The following is a 17935-nucleotide window of genomic DNA, read 5'->3' as shown; positions in this document are numbered from 1 at the left end:
AAGTCCATTTAACAACTAACATCTGCGAAATCAACGAAAAAGTTCGCAATTATAAACGATTTCAAGCAAATCCGTTATTCGCGTATCGCCCTTTAACTAAGTGTATGCGTGTACGTGAGTGWATTTGTGGAAGCCTATGTTGTATGCCTAAAAGCAATGGCTACAGAGCCATTTTTAGCTGCCGTCAGGACCACAACAACAACAGCAACAACACAGACAAGAAATTCAAAGGATATAGCGCATACAACGCGAATACAASAAATTAAGACGCATGAAGAAAGTAAAACAAAAACAAAAGTGTCATTAACAAATGTTACAGTGCTCGCGAATAATGTCAAAGACTGCAGTTATAGGCCACACTCAAACCTAGAGTCATTACAAAGCATCCAAGTCAAAAATGTGAACGAAAGTGCCAACAGGTGTCCGCAGCGAAGATGGCACACGGCTGTGGTAAGCAGTTGCTGTTGTTACCTTGGCATCTTACGGCACGGGAGCAGCGGTTTGAGCGTCAGCCGTTTGCTGTTAACGCTTTTAATTACCTGCTTTATTGGCGATAGTCTACAAATTAAAAATGGTAAGTGTCTATTGAAATATGTACATATGTATTTATTTTAGCAGTAAAGTTGTGGAGGTATGACTGTAGTTGTAAATAGTGTTTCGCAAAGAAATTCGTTGACTATCGTAGTTTATAGAGTTTTGTCATAAATACCGAACCAATTTGACTATTTTATTTKGAAACATTCTTTGAATATTTGCATAATTTCACAAGAGAAATGTTGAAAGGTTGTCGGCTAATTGAAATTTTTAACAAAAAATAAACGCAAACTAGCTGAGCCTAAAAAGATTGTATAAAACAAAGTTCTAAAAAATTTACAGTTAGAAATATTTTCTGAGTAGGGTTGCCACCTGTTTGATTTTCTAAGTCAATGAACTTTGTTAGATAAACGAAATATTACAATATGGATGTCAAACTAAAGGTACATAAGAGAACTAACAGTTGAAGATTTTTATTGGCGGTGTTRCCACCTGTTTGAYACATATAATTAAAAAATCGTTAAAATGAATTCAATATTGGTAACAGAGTACAGTTATTTTGTTGAGACTATGGTTTGAAATATTTTCTGAGTGGCAACCGTACTCAAATTTTAACTCAATAAAATTTATTAGATACATTTTTTTTTACAATATGGATGTCAAACTATAGGAAGTAACAGTTTAAGATTTTTATTGCCGGTGTTGCCATCTGTTTGATACATATAATTAAAAATCGTTAAAATAAATTTCAATAATGATTATATATGTACATATATGATTATATATATTCAATAATGATATTACAATTTGGCTGTCAAACTGAAGAGATTAAAAAAAAAGCTAACAGTTTAAGTTTTTTACTGCAGGGAATGCCACCTGTTTCAGACATTTAATTAAAAAATCGTAATAACTATTGAAAAACAATATTTTTTGAGTAGGGTTGCCATCTGTTAGAAACATTTATTTAAAAAAACATATCGTTAAAAAATTCAATAGTGATAATAGTTTTGCTGTTAAGATTTCTTGCTTAATAAGAAATAATTTTTCTTTACTAAATAACTCGTTGTTCATCTTGAAAATGCCGTTATGGTAGATACAGCCATTATAGCCATCGTACCAATGCGGTGTGGTTTTTATGTTCTCCAATATAATCTGAAAGTTGGCATATCGATCTCAACTTTTGTACAATTTCTTTGCTCGTCAAGTAGCTGTTTACTTGTCGCAACTGGCGATATTGGATTGGAATTGGTCGAAAAAAGTTAAGTCCTTGTATGGAAAACTTTTTTATTTCACGAGGTATCATTACAAAATTTAGAACAGATTATTTTCTAAAGCAACACTACAATCTCACAAGAAATTGTTCAAATCGGACCACTATAGCATATAGCTGCCATGCAAATCAATCAATCAAAATCAAGTCCTTGTATGAGAAACTTTTTTATTTGACGAGATATCATCACGTAATTTAGCAAAGATTATTTTCTAAAGCACCGCTATAATTCTCTGAGATATTGTTCAGATCGGATCATTATACAATATAGCTACCATAGAAACTGAACGACCAAAATCAAGTCCTTGTATGGGAAACTTTTTATTTGACGAGATATAATCATGAAATTCGGCATAGGGTGCTGTTCAAGGCAACGCTAAAATTGCCCAAAAAGTTGTTCGGATCGGACCACTATAGTATATAGCTGCCATAGAAATTGAACGATCAAATTCAAGATAAAGTACTTTCTAACCCTTTTATGTTATAAAAAATGCCTCAATATCCCGCATTAAGGAATTTTAGTTTTGCTCTATACGCTTTTTTCTATACTCTGGAAGCTACCTGATTCCCCGGATGCTGCTTTTCAACTCCAAAGCTTGTTATAGTCCTATCCCATCTAGAATTCTCAAACGAGAGCTGTATCTCCCTTTATTTTTTTTTTTACATTTTACACATTGCCGTCCATAGATACTCAAAATCGCATAATAAAAAAGAATCTGTGGATTATCCGAATATATTTTTTCCAAAGACTTCCAAATTCCAACACTGCAATGCTGATGCAGTACAAAGGACGCTGGTTTAACATAACTAAATTCTACATACTAGTATGTAGGTGTGTTCACAAAACACACGTTAACACAGAAACCGATTACCACCAACGGTGTCATCACTTGAAAGCGCCGACTCGAACACCAGCCGGTGTAAATCAGCGTAAAAGCGACGTAACGTAAAATTGCGACAAAAGAGCGAAAAAAATGCAACAACGCCAGTTGTAGTTTGATAGTAAATGAAATTCCTTTCTAGCGCCCTCACTCTTCCACAAACATACAYACATATATACTATGTTTACGTGCATAAGTATAGTTGTGTTAAGCCAAAGCCGGTATTAAGCGCCTAAAAGTAGACTACCCCACATGACAGCCAGCCGCGTATGCAGTCAGTCAGTGGAGTAGCGCAGCGTCAAAGCAAAAGAACAGAAAAAAGTAACATAACAAAAACAACTACAACTAAAAAATATAGAAAATGCACAAAAAAAGTGTTGTAACGTCTGCGAAAGAAAGTGTATTTAGAGAAAAGTGGTAGTCAGTGAAAATTGAGCGGCGCGACGCTGCGCGGCAAAGCGTTCAAAACATGGCAAAGCTTTGATGTTGCTGCCGTKCTGMTTTTGGTGACAAGGACAACGGCAACGCATCGCAAAAAGGGAATAATGGAGTAGTGTGTAGTGCCTGCCGACAGGCGCAAATGCTTGTATGAGATACACGCACATGCACACATATGTATATATGTACATGCACATGCATATATAAGTATATAAGCGTTTGCTTGCGAATTTCTAAATGTGCCGGCTGTGTACAAAGCTGCTTCTGTTTATACCCTCAATGGGGTATGTTGAGTTTGACGGGAAGACAGAGACGCGAATAAGTCCTTCTCTTTTGAAACTAACGAAATGAAACTTTGTACACATCTTTCTTTCACACAGAAGTTGCTTTTTTGTAGAAACCAGCAATATCGAACAACGATAACATATAGCTGCCATACAAACTGACCGATCAATATCGAGTTCTTGTATGGGAAACTTTTTTATTTGACAAGATATCTTCACGAAATTCGGTATAGATTATTATTCAAGAGATCGCTAAAATCTCCGAAGAAATTNTGGAGGTATGACTGTAGTTGTAAATAGTGTTTCGCAAAGAAATTCGTTGACTATCGTAGTTTATAGAGTTTTGTCATAAATACCGAACCAATTTGACTATTTTATTTKGAAACATTCTTTGAATATTTGCATAATTTCACAAGAGAAATGTTGAAAGGTTGTCGGCTAATTGAAATTTTTAACAAAAAATAAACGCAAACTAGCTGAGCCTAAAAAGATTGTATAAAACAAAGTTCTAAAAAATTTACAGTTAGAAATATTTTCTGAGTAGGGTTGCCACCTGTTTGATTTTCTAAGTCAATGAACTTTGTTAGATAAACGAAATATTACAATATGGATGTCAAACTAAAGGTACATAAGAGAACTAACAGTTGAAGATTTTTATTGGCGGTGTTRCCACCTGTTTGAYACATATAATTAAAAAATCGTTAAAATGAATTCAATATTGGTAACAGAGTACAGTTATTTTGTTGAGACTATGGTTTGAAATATTTTCTGAGTGGCAACCGTACTCAAATTTTAACTCAATAAAATTTATTAGATACATTTTTTTTTACAATATGGATGTCAAACTATAGGAAGTAACAGTTTAAGATTTTTATTGCCGGTGTTGCCATCTGTTTGATACATATAATTAAAAATCGTTAAAATAAATTTCAATAATGATTATATATGTACATATATGATTATATATATTCAATAATGATATTACAATTTGGCTGTCAAACTGAAGAGATTAAAAAAAAAGCTAACAGTTTAAGTTTTTTACTGCAGGGAATGCCACCTGTTTCAGACATTTAATTAAAAAATCGTAATAACTATTGAAAAACAATATTTTTTGAGTAGGGTTGCCATCTGTTAGAAACATTTATTTAAAAAAACATATCGTTAAAAAATTCAATAGTGATAATAGTTTTGCTGTTAAGATTTCTTGCTTAATAAGAAATAATTTTTCTTTACTAAATAACTCGTTGTTCATCTTGAAAATGCCGTTATGGTAGATACAGCCATTATAGCCATCGTACCAATGCGGTGTGGTTTTTATGTTCTCCAATATAATCTGAAAGTTGGCATATCGATCTCAACTTTTGTACAATTTCTTTGCTCGTCAAGTAGCTGTTTACTTGTCGCAACTGGCGATATTGGATTGGAATTGGTCGAAAAAAGTTAAGTCCTTGTATGGAAAACTTTTTTATTTCACGAGGTATCATTACAAAATTTAGAACAGATTATTTTCTAAAGCAACACTACAATCTCACAAGAAATTGTTCAAATCGGACCACTATAGCATATAGCTGCCATGCAAATCAATCAATCAAAATCAAGTCCTTGTATGAGAAACTTTTTTATTTGACGAGATATCATCACGTAATTTAGCAAAGATTATTTTCTAAAGCACCGCTATAATTCTCTGAGATATTGTTCAGATCGGATCATTATACAATATAGCTACCATAGAAACTGAACGACCAAAATCAAGTCCTTGTATGGGAAACTTTTTATTTGACGAGATATAATCATGAAATTCGGCATAGGGTGCTGTTCAAGGCAACGCTAAAATTGCCCAAAAAGTTGTTCGGATCGGACCACTATAGTATATAGCTGCCATAGAAATTGAACGATCAAATTCAAGATAAAGTACTTTCTAACCCTTTTATGTTATAAAAAATGCCTCAATATCCCGCATTAAGGAATTTTAGTTTTGCTCTATACGCTTTTTTCTATACTCTGGAAGCTACCTGATTCCCCGGATGCTGCTTTTCAACTCCAAAGCTTGTTATAGTCCTATCCCATCTAGAATTCTCAAACGAGAGCTGTATCTCCCTTTATTTTTTTTTTTACATTTTACACATTGCCGTCCATAGATACTCAAAATCGCATAATAAAAAAGAATCTGTGGATTATCCGAATATATTTTTTCCAAAGACTTCCAAATTCCAACACTGCAATGCTGATGCAGTACAAAGGACGCTGGTTTAACATAACTAAATTCTACATACTAGTATGTAGGTGTGTTCACAAAACACACGTTAACACAGAAACCGATTACCACCAACGGTGTCATCACTTGAAAGCGCCGACTCGAACACCAGCCGGTGTAAATCAGCGTAAAAGCGACGTAACGTAAAATTGCGACAAAAGAGCGAAAAAAATGCAACAACGCCAGTTGTAGTTTGATAGTAAATGAAATTCCTTTCTAGCGCCCTCACTCTTCCACAAACATACAYACATATATACTATGTTTACGTGCATAAGTATAGTTGTGCTAAGCCAAAGCCGGTATTAAGCGCCTAAAAGTAGACTACCCCACATGACAGCCAGCCGCGTATGCAGTCAGTCAGTGGAGTAGCGCAGCGTCAAAGCAAAAGAACAGAAAAAAGTAACATAACAAAAACAACTACAACTAAAAAATATAGAAAATGCACAACAAATGCACAGACATGCGTCTGCGAAAGAAAGTGTATTTAGAGAAAAGTGGTAGTCAGTGAAAATTGAGCGGCGCGACGCTGCGCGGCAAAGCGTTCAAAACATGGCAAAGCTTTGATGTTGCTGCCGTTCTGCTTTTGGTGACAAGGACAACGGCAACGCATCGCAAAAAGGGAATAATGGAGTAGTGTGTAGTGCCTGCCGACAGGCGCAAATGCTTGTATGAGACACACGCACATGCGCACATATGTATATACATATGTACATGCACATGCATATATAAGTATATAAGCGTTTGCGAATTTCTAAATGTGCCGGCTGTGCACAAAGCTGCTTCTTTTTATACCCTCAATGGGGTATGTTGAGTTTGACGGGAAGACAGAGACGCGAATAAGTCCTTCTCTTTTGAAACTAACGAAATGAAACTTTGTACACATCTTTCTTTCACACAGAAGTTGCTTTTTTGTAGAAACCAGCAATATCGAACAACGATAACATATAGCTGCCATACAAACTGACCGATCAATATCGAGTTCTTGTATGGGAAACTTTTTTATTTGACAAGATATCTTCACGAAATTCGGTATAGATTATTATTCAAGAGATCGCTAAAATCTCCGAAGAAATTKTTCACATCGGATCACTATAGCATATAGCTGCCATACAAACTGACCGATCAATATCGAGTTCTTGTATGGAAAACTTTTTTATTTGACAAGATATCTTCGTGAAATTTGATATAAATTATTATTCAAGACAATGCTACAATATCCGAGCAAATGATTCAAATCGCACTACTATAGCATATAATTGTCATACAAAGTAATCGAAGAAAACTAAACCCTTATATGAAAAACTTTTTTATTTGACAAGATGTCTTCACTAAATTTAGCACAAATTATTGTCCAAGGCAACGGTACATTCTCTGAAGAAATTACTTARATCGGACCACTATAGCATATAGCTGCCATACAAACAAATCCAATAAAAAGAAATCCTTGTATGGAAAACTTTTTTATTTGACGAAATGTCTTCACGACATTTAGCACAGCCGATTGTTCAAGGCAACGGTACCTTCTCTGAAGAAATTTGCTCAGATCGGACCACTWTAGCATATAGCTGCCATACAAACTGTCCGATCAAAATCAAGTTCTTGTATGAAAAACTCTTTTTATTTGTGAAGGGAATTATAATATAGGTGACGTTTCTTCTTGCTTTTCATTATTTTAGTGTTTTTCGTRTGTGTTGCACATACATACACATATCCTTGCCTGCGGCGTTCCTGTCGCGACGCGTCTGCCGACATACTATGGTACATATGCTTTCGCTCGTGTCGCAAAGATCTTTTGCACTTTCGAAATGCTTTTACTGTTTGTTTGCATTTTTACTTTTATTTTACTTTACTGCTGTGTATTTATGTTTTTTTTTTTCAATTTCTTTATATTTGTTGGTTTTTTTTTCTTTTACCTCTGTGACACGTTTTCACAAAGCGATTTTTCTCTTTTTGATTTTTCGTTTGTTTGCTTATTTTCTCCCGAGCTAAAATGTCCTTTGCGCAATGTCAATGACAGCGTACTCGCATGTTGTCGGCGCCGTTGCAAACACACACACGCACACTGTCCTTGTTGTTGCTTTGAAAGCTGTTTGGAATTTAATTTCTTTGCCAGTATTTCTATGCTTTGAAATAGCTTCGCCTTGGCGGCAAATCCGCTTAAAGTTTACAATTTTAAAGTTTACAAAGAAGCCTTAAATTTCCGAACAAATATTTTTCCTCTCTCTCAAATGACAAATGTAGCGGCATAACTGTATATATATAGATGTGTATATATGTTGCTTGTGGATTTTAAAGTAGGATAATAACAAAAAGTTTAACGACCGACTTCTGGTTAATGTGTGTTTATGCCGATTTTTTCGTTAACCAGAACTTAACTGGGAGATTACAGCTAACTAAGCATTGAGAAAACGGCCCTAAGATGTATGCGAAATCATTACGAGTGCTTCCAAATGCAGCCCTGTTTAATTCAGTCTTRTTTTTTCACTGCTAAAGTTTGATTCATTTTGAGGTACCCTACTTTTTTTTTTTTTTAAGAAAAAACACAAAAAATTCAAATTTAATGGAGAGTTTTTATTATCATTCGAAAGAACATTCTTTGGCATTTATTTTTTGAAGAAGCTCTCTTTCAAATGTTGGCCATGGCGATGTCTCAGATGGTACATCCGTTGAGTCCAATTTTAGATGACTCGTTTGAGCATTTAGATAGGTAACTGGTGAATGACACGCGTGATATTTTGTTCCCAGACCTGAATCGAAGCGGGATTGTCCGCATAGATTCTAGACTTTACATATCCTTACAGGAAAAACTCTAATGGTGTGATATCCACGACTTTGGTGTCCAGTCGACCGGCGCAACACGTAAAATTATCTGCCCTCTCAATAAATCCATTGATTGATGCGATGTGTGGGAAGTACTCGTAGCGCCGCCTTGTTGAAGCCAAATGTCGCCAAGATCACGAACTTGAATTTCAGGCCTCAACTAGTCATGGCCCGATAACGTTCGCCATTGAGGGTTAGGTTCTCACCGGCATAATTTTTGAAGAAATGTGAACCGATGATTCCACTTGCCCTCAAACCACATAAAACCGACGTTTTTTCTGGATGAAATTGCAGCTTTTAAATTTCTTCAGGTTGCTCTTCATCCCAAATGTGGTAATTTTGCTTTTTTATATATCCATTGAGCCAGAAATAGGCCTCATTGAAAACGTCGGATCTTCTTGGAATTTGGCAATGACCTATAGAGCGAAGCGATTTCAGGAAGGTCGAKCATTCAGGTTTAAGATCTCGACGAAAAATGTCGTTCAATACGTCATTCAGAGTTGGTGCGAATGGCTTCGAATCGATTCTCCACAGTCTTCGCGTACACTCTCAGCTACGGCTGCTATATTTTCCTCACTGCATGCTGGACGTGGTCTCAGCATAAGGTTAGAGCAGAACAGTGCTGCAAAAATCCTTATTACTAGAGAAAGCATTATGTTGCACCTGTTTCTTGTCGGTTTTTAATAACTTCGTTGTAGCTCAGTATTTTAACCCATCGTCCTTACTTGTTTTTCGAGGTTTTTTTACGAAAAGTTTCTTTCTATATGCGCCYTCAGAGCCCGAATGAATAAAATCGATGGCAAGCATAATAGCGGTCATATACGCATTCTACATCCTATGTCTAAAAGCATGAGATCCGAGGTGTTTTTGACCTTATCTGTCTAAGGCGGGATATTCGAGGAGAACATGTTGAAATTACTCTATCTTATCTGCTTCCAGAACGCTAATACAACTGGATTCCGATCAAACAGTATGTCGCTAGATTATCTACAACCATTGAATTGTGGACTTTGCTGTGACCGAAAAGTTCACAATCCACCAGCTAATCACCASCAGCCAACGGAACGTTCCTACCCGTTCCGATTCCGCAGTTATTGAAGCTGTTGCACCTACTCTAGCAAGCTTAACAGCCTTGGCGTTTCCTGTAATACCGTTATCTAAAAACATCCAAATTARTCTAAACGTTAAGTAACATGATGTTAGAGATGTGGAGTCGAGTTAATACTTCACTAGTTTTGAGCGTACAGGCAGTGAGCTTAAAGGTAATATCGCTGTCCTACTATCGGAGTGGTTAGTCACCTCTGTGAAGGAGAGCCTAAAACAAGCAGCACAGTGATGAGGAAGCCTTAAACTGGTGGATTGTTCYCAACAGTGTACTCCTCCACCATTCTCCCTGCAAGCTGTGATTCATCCGTATCACAGYCCTTGCCCTCCAGTGAGTACGACTTTTACTGACATGAGTATTCCTATTTTTAAAGAAGCTACAGTGGTCAGGGAGCCTAAAACAACTGGGTTTTTTCCGACTGTACTCCCATAACCTCACCTCTGCAAGCTTTGATCCATCTGTATTACCGCCTCTGCCTTCCAGTGAGTCCTTSTCTCCCTATGAATAACGATACTTTTCATTACTTTTACTTTGATCTCTACGAGTATTATATTGTAAGCTTTTCTAACCATAATAATATTGAAGTTATGAGMAATCTTTTAATAAAGCTCTCTTGTCAAACAAAAAGCAATTTTTTCACACATTATGGTCATACGTCTTTTACTGCCGTGAGTATTCCTATCATCTAATTCACTCGAGTGCATCATTAAATAGTCATCTTTTGTGCCTTTTGACCACCAAAAAATAATTCCCAGTCCGTAAATTCCACTTCGTTTGCCATTTACTTTGTGTGTGGCTGACAAACCAAAATACTCACACTCAAACAGTTTTTTTGTGGCTAAGTATGGCTTGAAGAAGTGGCAAGAAATCTGTATGTAAAAAAAAATAAAAAATATGCCATCCAAAGTATTTAAGCGGCAAAGTGAGTATGCACTAAGCAAGTACTTACTGTCTCACTTAAGTGGCAACTTGCTTTGTGCACGGGGCTTTAGGACATGAAAAGCTTTCAATGAGACGTTTAGTACACTTTAACAGTGCCAGTTGAATAGAGCGCTCTAGTTGAAAAAAAGCGAATCGGACAAGAGAATAAAACTGCAGCTTTGAGCCAMAAAGCCAAAAGCCGCAGCGTCAAAGGAAGTGATGAAGAAATTATCAGAAAAAAAATGAAGAAATGAAGAATGTCCAAAAAGCAGCAAACGATTACCTTAATAAGTGTATGCCATGTTTATTTACATAATTAAGTTGTAAAAGTGGACAAAATAAGAGGAAACAAATTTTATCATGATTTTYATCACCACATATTTAGTTTCTTTAAGCTTAAGATTTAAGTTAGTGTTGCAAAACAGAATACTAACTGTTTGGTGGCGACACACACCCGCAGCATGGGACTGACCGATTGAGAAGACTGCATCAGCATTTGTCCCGCATTGATAAGACTACGCTGWAAGYATMTGGGGTTTCCACGGTATCGATAGTGAGGCCACAGAGTCTGTTAAAACTCGTGTCAAGCGTCCTCATGGACCTAGTAACTGAACCCCATCTGGTACCACAAAGGATCAAAACTGGTCTCAWTGGCCTACAAGATTAGCCCAATCTAATCAAACTTAATATTAAAACAAAAAAAACGAAATTCTTTGAAAATTTAAATTGATATTAGGTTAGATTTCGGGCCTAGCTCAATAAGCAGGGGTTTGAGAATAAAATAGACCACATACAGTCACAATTTGTTTGGAAGAGAAGGTTTAAAGTCACACTAAAAGAGAGGTTTAAAGTCACACTACTCGGAGCTGGATCRCAGGCTACCCTTCAAGCTTCTGGAATACTGCAGTATCTATCTAAGATTGGTAACAACGCCGGAAACTGCATAAGGAACATCAAGATATGTATACGTCGATATCCAAGCCGCAATTAAGGCAATAATCTTATATTTCGTCAGAAAATGCCCACAGTAGCCACAAARGAATTCTGAAAACAGAAAATACGGAAGTCACAAAAAACCGGCGAGAAAGATCAGGGCGAGATGGAATACCTTAAGGAAATCCAGGATCGTTAAGATTATGTGCAAGGAAGCGGAAGGAAAACAGGCAAGCTTTCTTCTCACATGGTCTCGAAAAGACTGGAGGACGGTTGTTGATAGGCCTACATGCGAGCCAGATGGGTATGAGTCACTATGATACATGTAGAAAGTGCAGGGATGTCGGCATGAGAGAGACGCTGGAACACTTCCTATCGCTTCTGTCTGGCTCTTTTTACAACCCGTTTTAAATATTTAGGAGCTTCAAAGGACTAAATGAAGTATCAAAATTATATATCAAGTCGATTTTAAATTCCAAAAAAATTGTTTACGGCCTGTATGACGTATTACTTCACCTCAACCTAAACTGAACCTTCATCTGGCRGTACTAAGGACCAGTAGGTCTATGTATGGCGKGACRGCTGGAAGGAATAACCTAGCCTAACCTAWTCTAGCTGCTCCCAACTCAAATAAAAATTCCTTGAGAGTTGTCTTCAATGAAATAACCATCTCTGTTTGTATGGATCACTTAAAAACTGCCAGAAATCCTCACATTCGTACCATTTCTATAAAATATTTATTAAGACGGCGCTAGTGTCTCCCAATAGCGTTTTGATGAACCCTACCACCGAGGATTACATGACAAAAATTCAAGTTTTYTTATTGGCTAACTAATGCCGAAGATGCGCAAGATAGCTGAAATAGTAGGCATCTCAAAAAACCGAGTGTCTCTTATATAGCACGCGATATTTTCCGTGAAAAACTGTCTACGCGTTTCGCGTTTTTCGTTACTATTGACAAAACGTATATTCACCAATACACACCAGAGATCAAGAAACCGGGTGGACGGCACCCGGCGGAGGAAGGAAATTCTTCGTCTTTTCGTTACTGTTAACGAAACAAGAAACTAACATAACAGTGGAGTGCACCCGACGGAGGAAGGACGGTTTACGTCTTTTCGTTACTGTTGACAAAACGTACACACCAGACACACCAGAGATCAAGAAACCGGGTGGACGGCACCCGGCGGAGGAAGGAGTTGACAAAACGTATACACCAGAGATCAAAAACTGTCAAAAAAGTGGACTGCACCCGGCGAATTTCCTCTCAAGGAGGTGAAGACTCTTTTATCGATCGACGTTTTTTCGAATAGACATTGTAGGATCTATATCGGCTGTTTATAGAATGGGTATTATCGGTAAAACGGTAATTGTGGCTCTRTTCTATTGAGTTACGTCGAAGGTCGGGGTTTATGAAGCACTAAGAGTTCACTCTGATATTCAATGAGATACGATTAAGTTCTCCAAAAGTTACAATAAAAAAGATATAGCCGWAATAAGAGCTACATTTTATTACATTCCTCCTGATATCACAGAAAAAACTTCTAAAAGTRTCTCCAAACCTTCTACTAACTAAATTGTAATCGCTAAGGATATGAGCAGTTAAAACTCGAATTCACGGCGAGAGCATTAATTTCATACAGCTCTATTCCTATGCGTCCCTAGTCATAACAATTTTGGGACCAAAAAAAAGGTCTCATGATAGCCCAGCCATCGTAGAACTTCGTCACGACCGATCTGAAAAGTGAAAATTAAGTAATTGCTAAGTACCTTTTAAGGCTTGATTTTAATTTTCGTTGCTTATTTTTGTAATTATCTCGTTTTATTATTTTTCCACCACATTTATATCTTGTTTTTGTTTTTTTTTACTTATCTGCTCATTTTCTTTTCGCGCACTGAGTACAAGGCAATTGTAATCATTAAACATTCCACACATCATTAAAGTCTCTAAATGTAGTTATGCGCTGATATCTCGTTAATTACGCCCGTACATGTAGCGCGGCGAAATGTGGCTGTCGGGCACACAGCCTTTTGCGCCGCTCATTTTATTCAACCGCGCTCTTTTTGTTTTGCTTTTTTTTCGCACCCCCTCCATTATTTCGCCGCGCCGCCGCYCGCCATTTTACCATTAACATTAACATTTGTGGTACACACGTAATTACAAGATTACGATATGTGATAAACTTCCATAAGCGGCGGCAGACAGTTGAAGCAAGAGCCGACGCTGCGGTCCGGTCACCAGCGCCCCCAGTCGCTGGTTGCTGCTTTGCTTGCAACGCCTATTTGGCTGTTGGTGCGCTTATTTTTTGCTTACCGCCTTAACTGGTTGCTTGCGCTGCAATCTGCCTGCGGCCAACAAAAAATAAATTAAAGAAAACTCTACAGCAGATAACCAAAATGGGAATTTAACCACGCAGCCAGCCGTAGAACCGAACACCGCCCGACTAAGCAAGCAACCAGCCAGCCAGCCAGTGCGCAAATCGCCATGTACTTACTTGTATGARACGCTGGCACCCAATACGTTAATGCTATACCTACTTCATGGCAGAGCAGCGATATCTGCAACATCGAAAAGGAGGGGTCCCCAACAGCAGCTGGTTGCTGCAGCGTCGCTCGTTTGCTCAAGTTACACAAATTGTTTGTTGTGTTGATAAGATTTCGGTCGCTCCAATGGGCAATTGTTGGCACGTTCATTTGCTTGGCTGGCTAACTGGTTTTGTCGCATGTCTTTGTTTTGAACTTTTTGCCGCCGTTTTGGGGTGTATAGCTTTGCAGTTATCCAATTAGAACCAAACTTAAATGGCAAACCTTTGTAGCAATATCTCGGTTTATCGGTACTGAAGGGTAGGAACAAGTCATTTGAAGTCCAAATATCGTATCTAACGTCTTAAATCCATACAAGAAATGGCAAGTCTGAGTAGTATAAGGTCAGGTCAGAATCGCATRTAAGGTTTTATCGAGCGTACTATGTGAAAGATTAAAGCTCACCGTCAACTAGCTGATTGGACTTTATCAGTGGGCTTTAGGCCTGAAAAATCAACAAAAGACCCGTGAAAAGAGGATCGACACTCACCACCTCTTCGTCGACCAAATTCAAATTCTCACTCATCATCCCCGTCCAGCTATCTGATGTCGGCGTTACTAGTTCTCGAGAGTGGCTCTGCGGGAGATTTAGAGTCTTTTGCAATAGTGAATACCGCAGTCGGTGCAACGGTGAGCTGCACGAGGTATACGATGACATTGACATAGTTCAGCGAATTAAGACACAGCGACTACGCTAGCTAGGTCATGTCTTCCGAATGGATGAAAACACTCTAGCTCTGAGAGGATTCGAGATATGTAGTATCTGCCGGGGAAAGCAGAGGAAGTGGAGGACTTCCACTCCGTTGGAAAGACCAGGTGGAAAAGGAACTGGCTACACTTGGAATCTCTAATTGGTGACAAAAAGGAAAGAACGGATGGCTCCCTGTTGTAAACCCGGATATCGAAGATGAAGTAAATGCCACAGGGCCTACTAATCTCAGCCCTAGTCTCGACCATCGCACTTCTTGGTGGGCGTTGATATCAGTATTTACTTTAACGAGGACACCAACCAGTTGGGAGCGGTACCTTCCCAATTAATCGATCGGACATTACAAGCCCTTAAATCTTTAACGCGTTTGCAGTGGTTTTCATCAAAAGAAGGGTGTCTCATCCGATACTGTTTCTTACTTTCATTGGGGATGTTTTTTACGTGCCTCGTCCCAAATCCAGCGCTCCACCCTGGGGAGGGATTGAACCCATCGGTTTGATAAAATTTCGAATGAAGCGTTAGAGACTTTGGTTCGCTCGTCCTCACTATCTTCCACGAGATCATGAGAGAGTCGGTAGTCTAAAAACCAATGAACTGAATGTAACCGACTTCATCAATATGATATTCCTATCCAATAATACGAAGAGTGGCACGATTTATTATTGAAATTTTAGTTCGATAATTTTTCCACATAGGCGAACGAAATCTATGCCCACACAAAAGAGGCTTAAATCTAGCGAGACCTTGATACTTGTGCAAACGAACACGCTCATTAATTCTAATTCGCTTAAAAAACGCCTACCAGTGTGGCCAGCGTTTCAAGTTTTGCATAGAATTTGCTGTTATTCGATCGCGTGGTCTTTCTACGCCTCCCCACATCGCGTTCTGCTCATGTTGGTTTAGTTGCTTGCTCACCTTTTGCTCGGTTTGCTCCTTTGTGTATATTTGTATGTATAWTTATGTATATGTGTGCGTGTTGTTTGTTGGTGGTCAGTTGTGTTGCCTTCTGTGTTTGTGCAACGTTGCTAACAAGCCTCGTTGCCGAATCTGTCGTGACTTGGCGCACATGGAAGGATGCGCATCGCTGTACCTGCCACTGTGTTTACTGCTTTGCTGCTGCTKTTGTTGCAGCACGTACATTAGCATTAGCATGTGTGTTGCAGAATTTGAATCTTTTTGTTTTTTTTTTTTTGTCTTTGCCCACAAAAAAAAAACCGAAGGTTTGTTGCTTGTCGACAGCATCCGCCTTCGATACATGTGGTGCATTTTAAATGAAACCCCTTTCTTAAATTACAAAACAAAATGCAAAAAAGAAGCACAATTTCAAAGTGTTTTTTTATAAACAACAACAACAACAACCACTGCTTGTGGCAAAAAGTTTGCTCCGCTGCGAATTTCAATGCAGAAAAATCGAAAACACCGCAACATTGTTATTCCGCTTTGTTATCCTGTCGATTTTTATTTGTTGTTGGTTGCTGTTGTGGTTGTTGTTGGTGTTGCTGTTTGCCAGCTTTGTTGCAGCTGCTATTGCTACGCGTAAACCTTTATTGTGTCCGTCCATTATTCGATAACTTATTGTACATGCATAGCCGADCATACACACATGTACGTATGTGTGTATGTGTATGTGTGCTCGTATTTTTTCGGCAAAGCTTTGGCTTTGGTTTTGGTTTTGGTTTAGTTAGTCTGAGTTTGGGCTTGGTTTCGGCTTTTGGTTTGACTGAGAAACACAAAAACAAAAAACAGAAAAGCAAAAACAAAGCTGTCAAGTTTTTGCTTTTTGTGTTATTTTCATTTTGTGTTTTCTGTTTTCTTTTGGTTTTTGCAATTTTTTTTTTTTGGTTTTCCTTTCTTTTTTTTTTTGTATCTATCCTTTTTGTTTTGCTGGTAGCCGTGTCTGTTTTGGCTGTTGTTCATTTTGTTGCCACTTTTGTGGTTGCTGCTTGCTTTGTTGCTGGTGTCATTTGTTGTTCATTGTTGTTGTTGTTGCTGTTTCAGCTGTTGTYTCATCTTTTTTGTGAGCTTTATATTCGCTTATTCCTGTTGTTTTAATTTTCTGCTCCTTTCTGTACGCATTTGTTGTTTTCCATTTGCCGGATTTTTTTTTTTAGCTGCAGCTAACCACCAATTTCATTTGTCTCTGTCAATGCCTAAAGCATTTTCGGTTTTAGGCTTCCAATTTAGCGTTTTCGTATTTATGTATCTCATTTCACTTTAACATCCTTCATTTGCATTCCTCGTTTCGTTGAAAAAAAAAAAACAACAACAGGAAAAGAAGTTAACTTTGGCTATACAAACCCTTAAACTTCAATAAAAAAGTGTTCATACAAGAATTTGATTTTCCAGTTTTATGGCAGCTATATTGTATCATAGCCTGATCTGTATATGTTTTCAGATATCGTGTCGTCGCCTTGGGAAATATCCYTGCCAAATTTCGATGTTCGTGAGATAAAAAAAGTTTTCCAAAAATTCTAAAAAGCATCTGGGAAGAACTCAGTTTTGGTTTTTCAGTTTGTATGGCAGCTATCTGCTATAGTTTTCCGATATCGAAGGTTCTACTAAATGAACAGCCACTTGGAGACAAAAGAAGAAAGGAGAAATTTCGAGGAATGGWTCCGAGTTTACAGTGCTTGGCCGGGTAAAAATCCTGGTTGCTTAGATCCGAGTGTCGTGGAAATAGAACGGACTTCGGTCGACTTAAGGGGGTATTCTACTCTAGAAGTCAAATTTTGGGGAGTTTTTTTTTTTGAATTTTATTAAAAAAAAAAAAAATATTTTTACTCTCCATTTTTTATGGTGTTTTTACTGATATCTTAAGAATACAGCAAAAAAAATTAGAAAAAATTAATATAATTAGAGGGGGGGGGGGGTTAAGTAGTTTCGAGAAAAACTTTAAAAAAGTGAGTCTACCTACCTACTGGGGAGGTACTGCGTCACTAAAGTAATTGTAGCTCTTAAAATAATTTTCATTTTTAAAAATCCTTTGGAGGATATGTTCTTAAGGGTCGAAACTTTAAATATATGAAAAAAATCGATATTTTTCAAAATTCTAGAGTAGACTACCCCCATAATCATATTATCAGCACAAGTGGTAATTTGAGCAACCATGAATCAGTTTTACTTTAGTGGATAATGCGTATCCTCAGAGACGTCATTCCGTGCGCACCAAAAACGCTGTACAGTAGAGTATTGAGAAAACCCGA

At 37.7% G+C, this 17935-nt stretch overlaps 1 protein-coding gene across 1 annotated transcript in view; it reads left to right on the top strand.

Annotated features, from left to right (window-relative positions):
- The first annotated feature begins 6 nt into the window (after nucleotides 1–6).
- Nucleotides 7–17935, top strand: part of LOC108970005 (low-density lipoprotein receptor-related protein 6) — a 114669-nt gene continuing 96740 nt past the window's right edge. Inside the window, exon 1 of the mRNA XM_018935080.1 lies at nucleotides 7–574. Coding sequence (XP_018790625.1) covers nucleotides 157–574 — 418 coding nt within the window. The 5' untranslated portion in view covers nucleotides 7–156. The remainder of the gene's footprint in view (nucleotides 575–17935) is intronic.

This window comes from Bactrocera latifrons, unplaced genomic scaffold, assembly GCF_001853355.1.
Source record: "Bactrocera latifrons isolate USDA-ARS-PBARC rearing strain unplaced genomic scaffold, ASM185335v1 scaffold_275, whole genome shotgun sequence".
In the NCBI taxonomy this organism is placed as follows: domain Eukaryota; kingdom Metazoa; phylum Arthropoda; class Insecta; order Diptera; family Tephritidae; genus Bactrocera; species Bactrocera latifrons.
The sequence above is the reverse complement of the archived record's forward strand: the minus strand, read 5'-3'. Positions and strand labels throughout refer to the sequence as shown.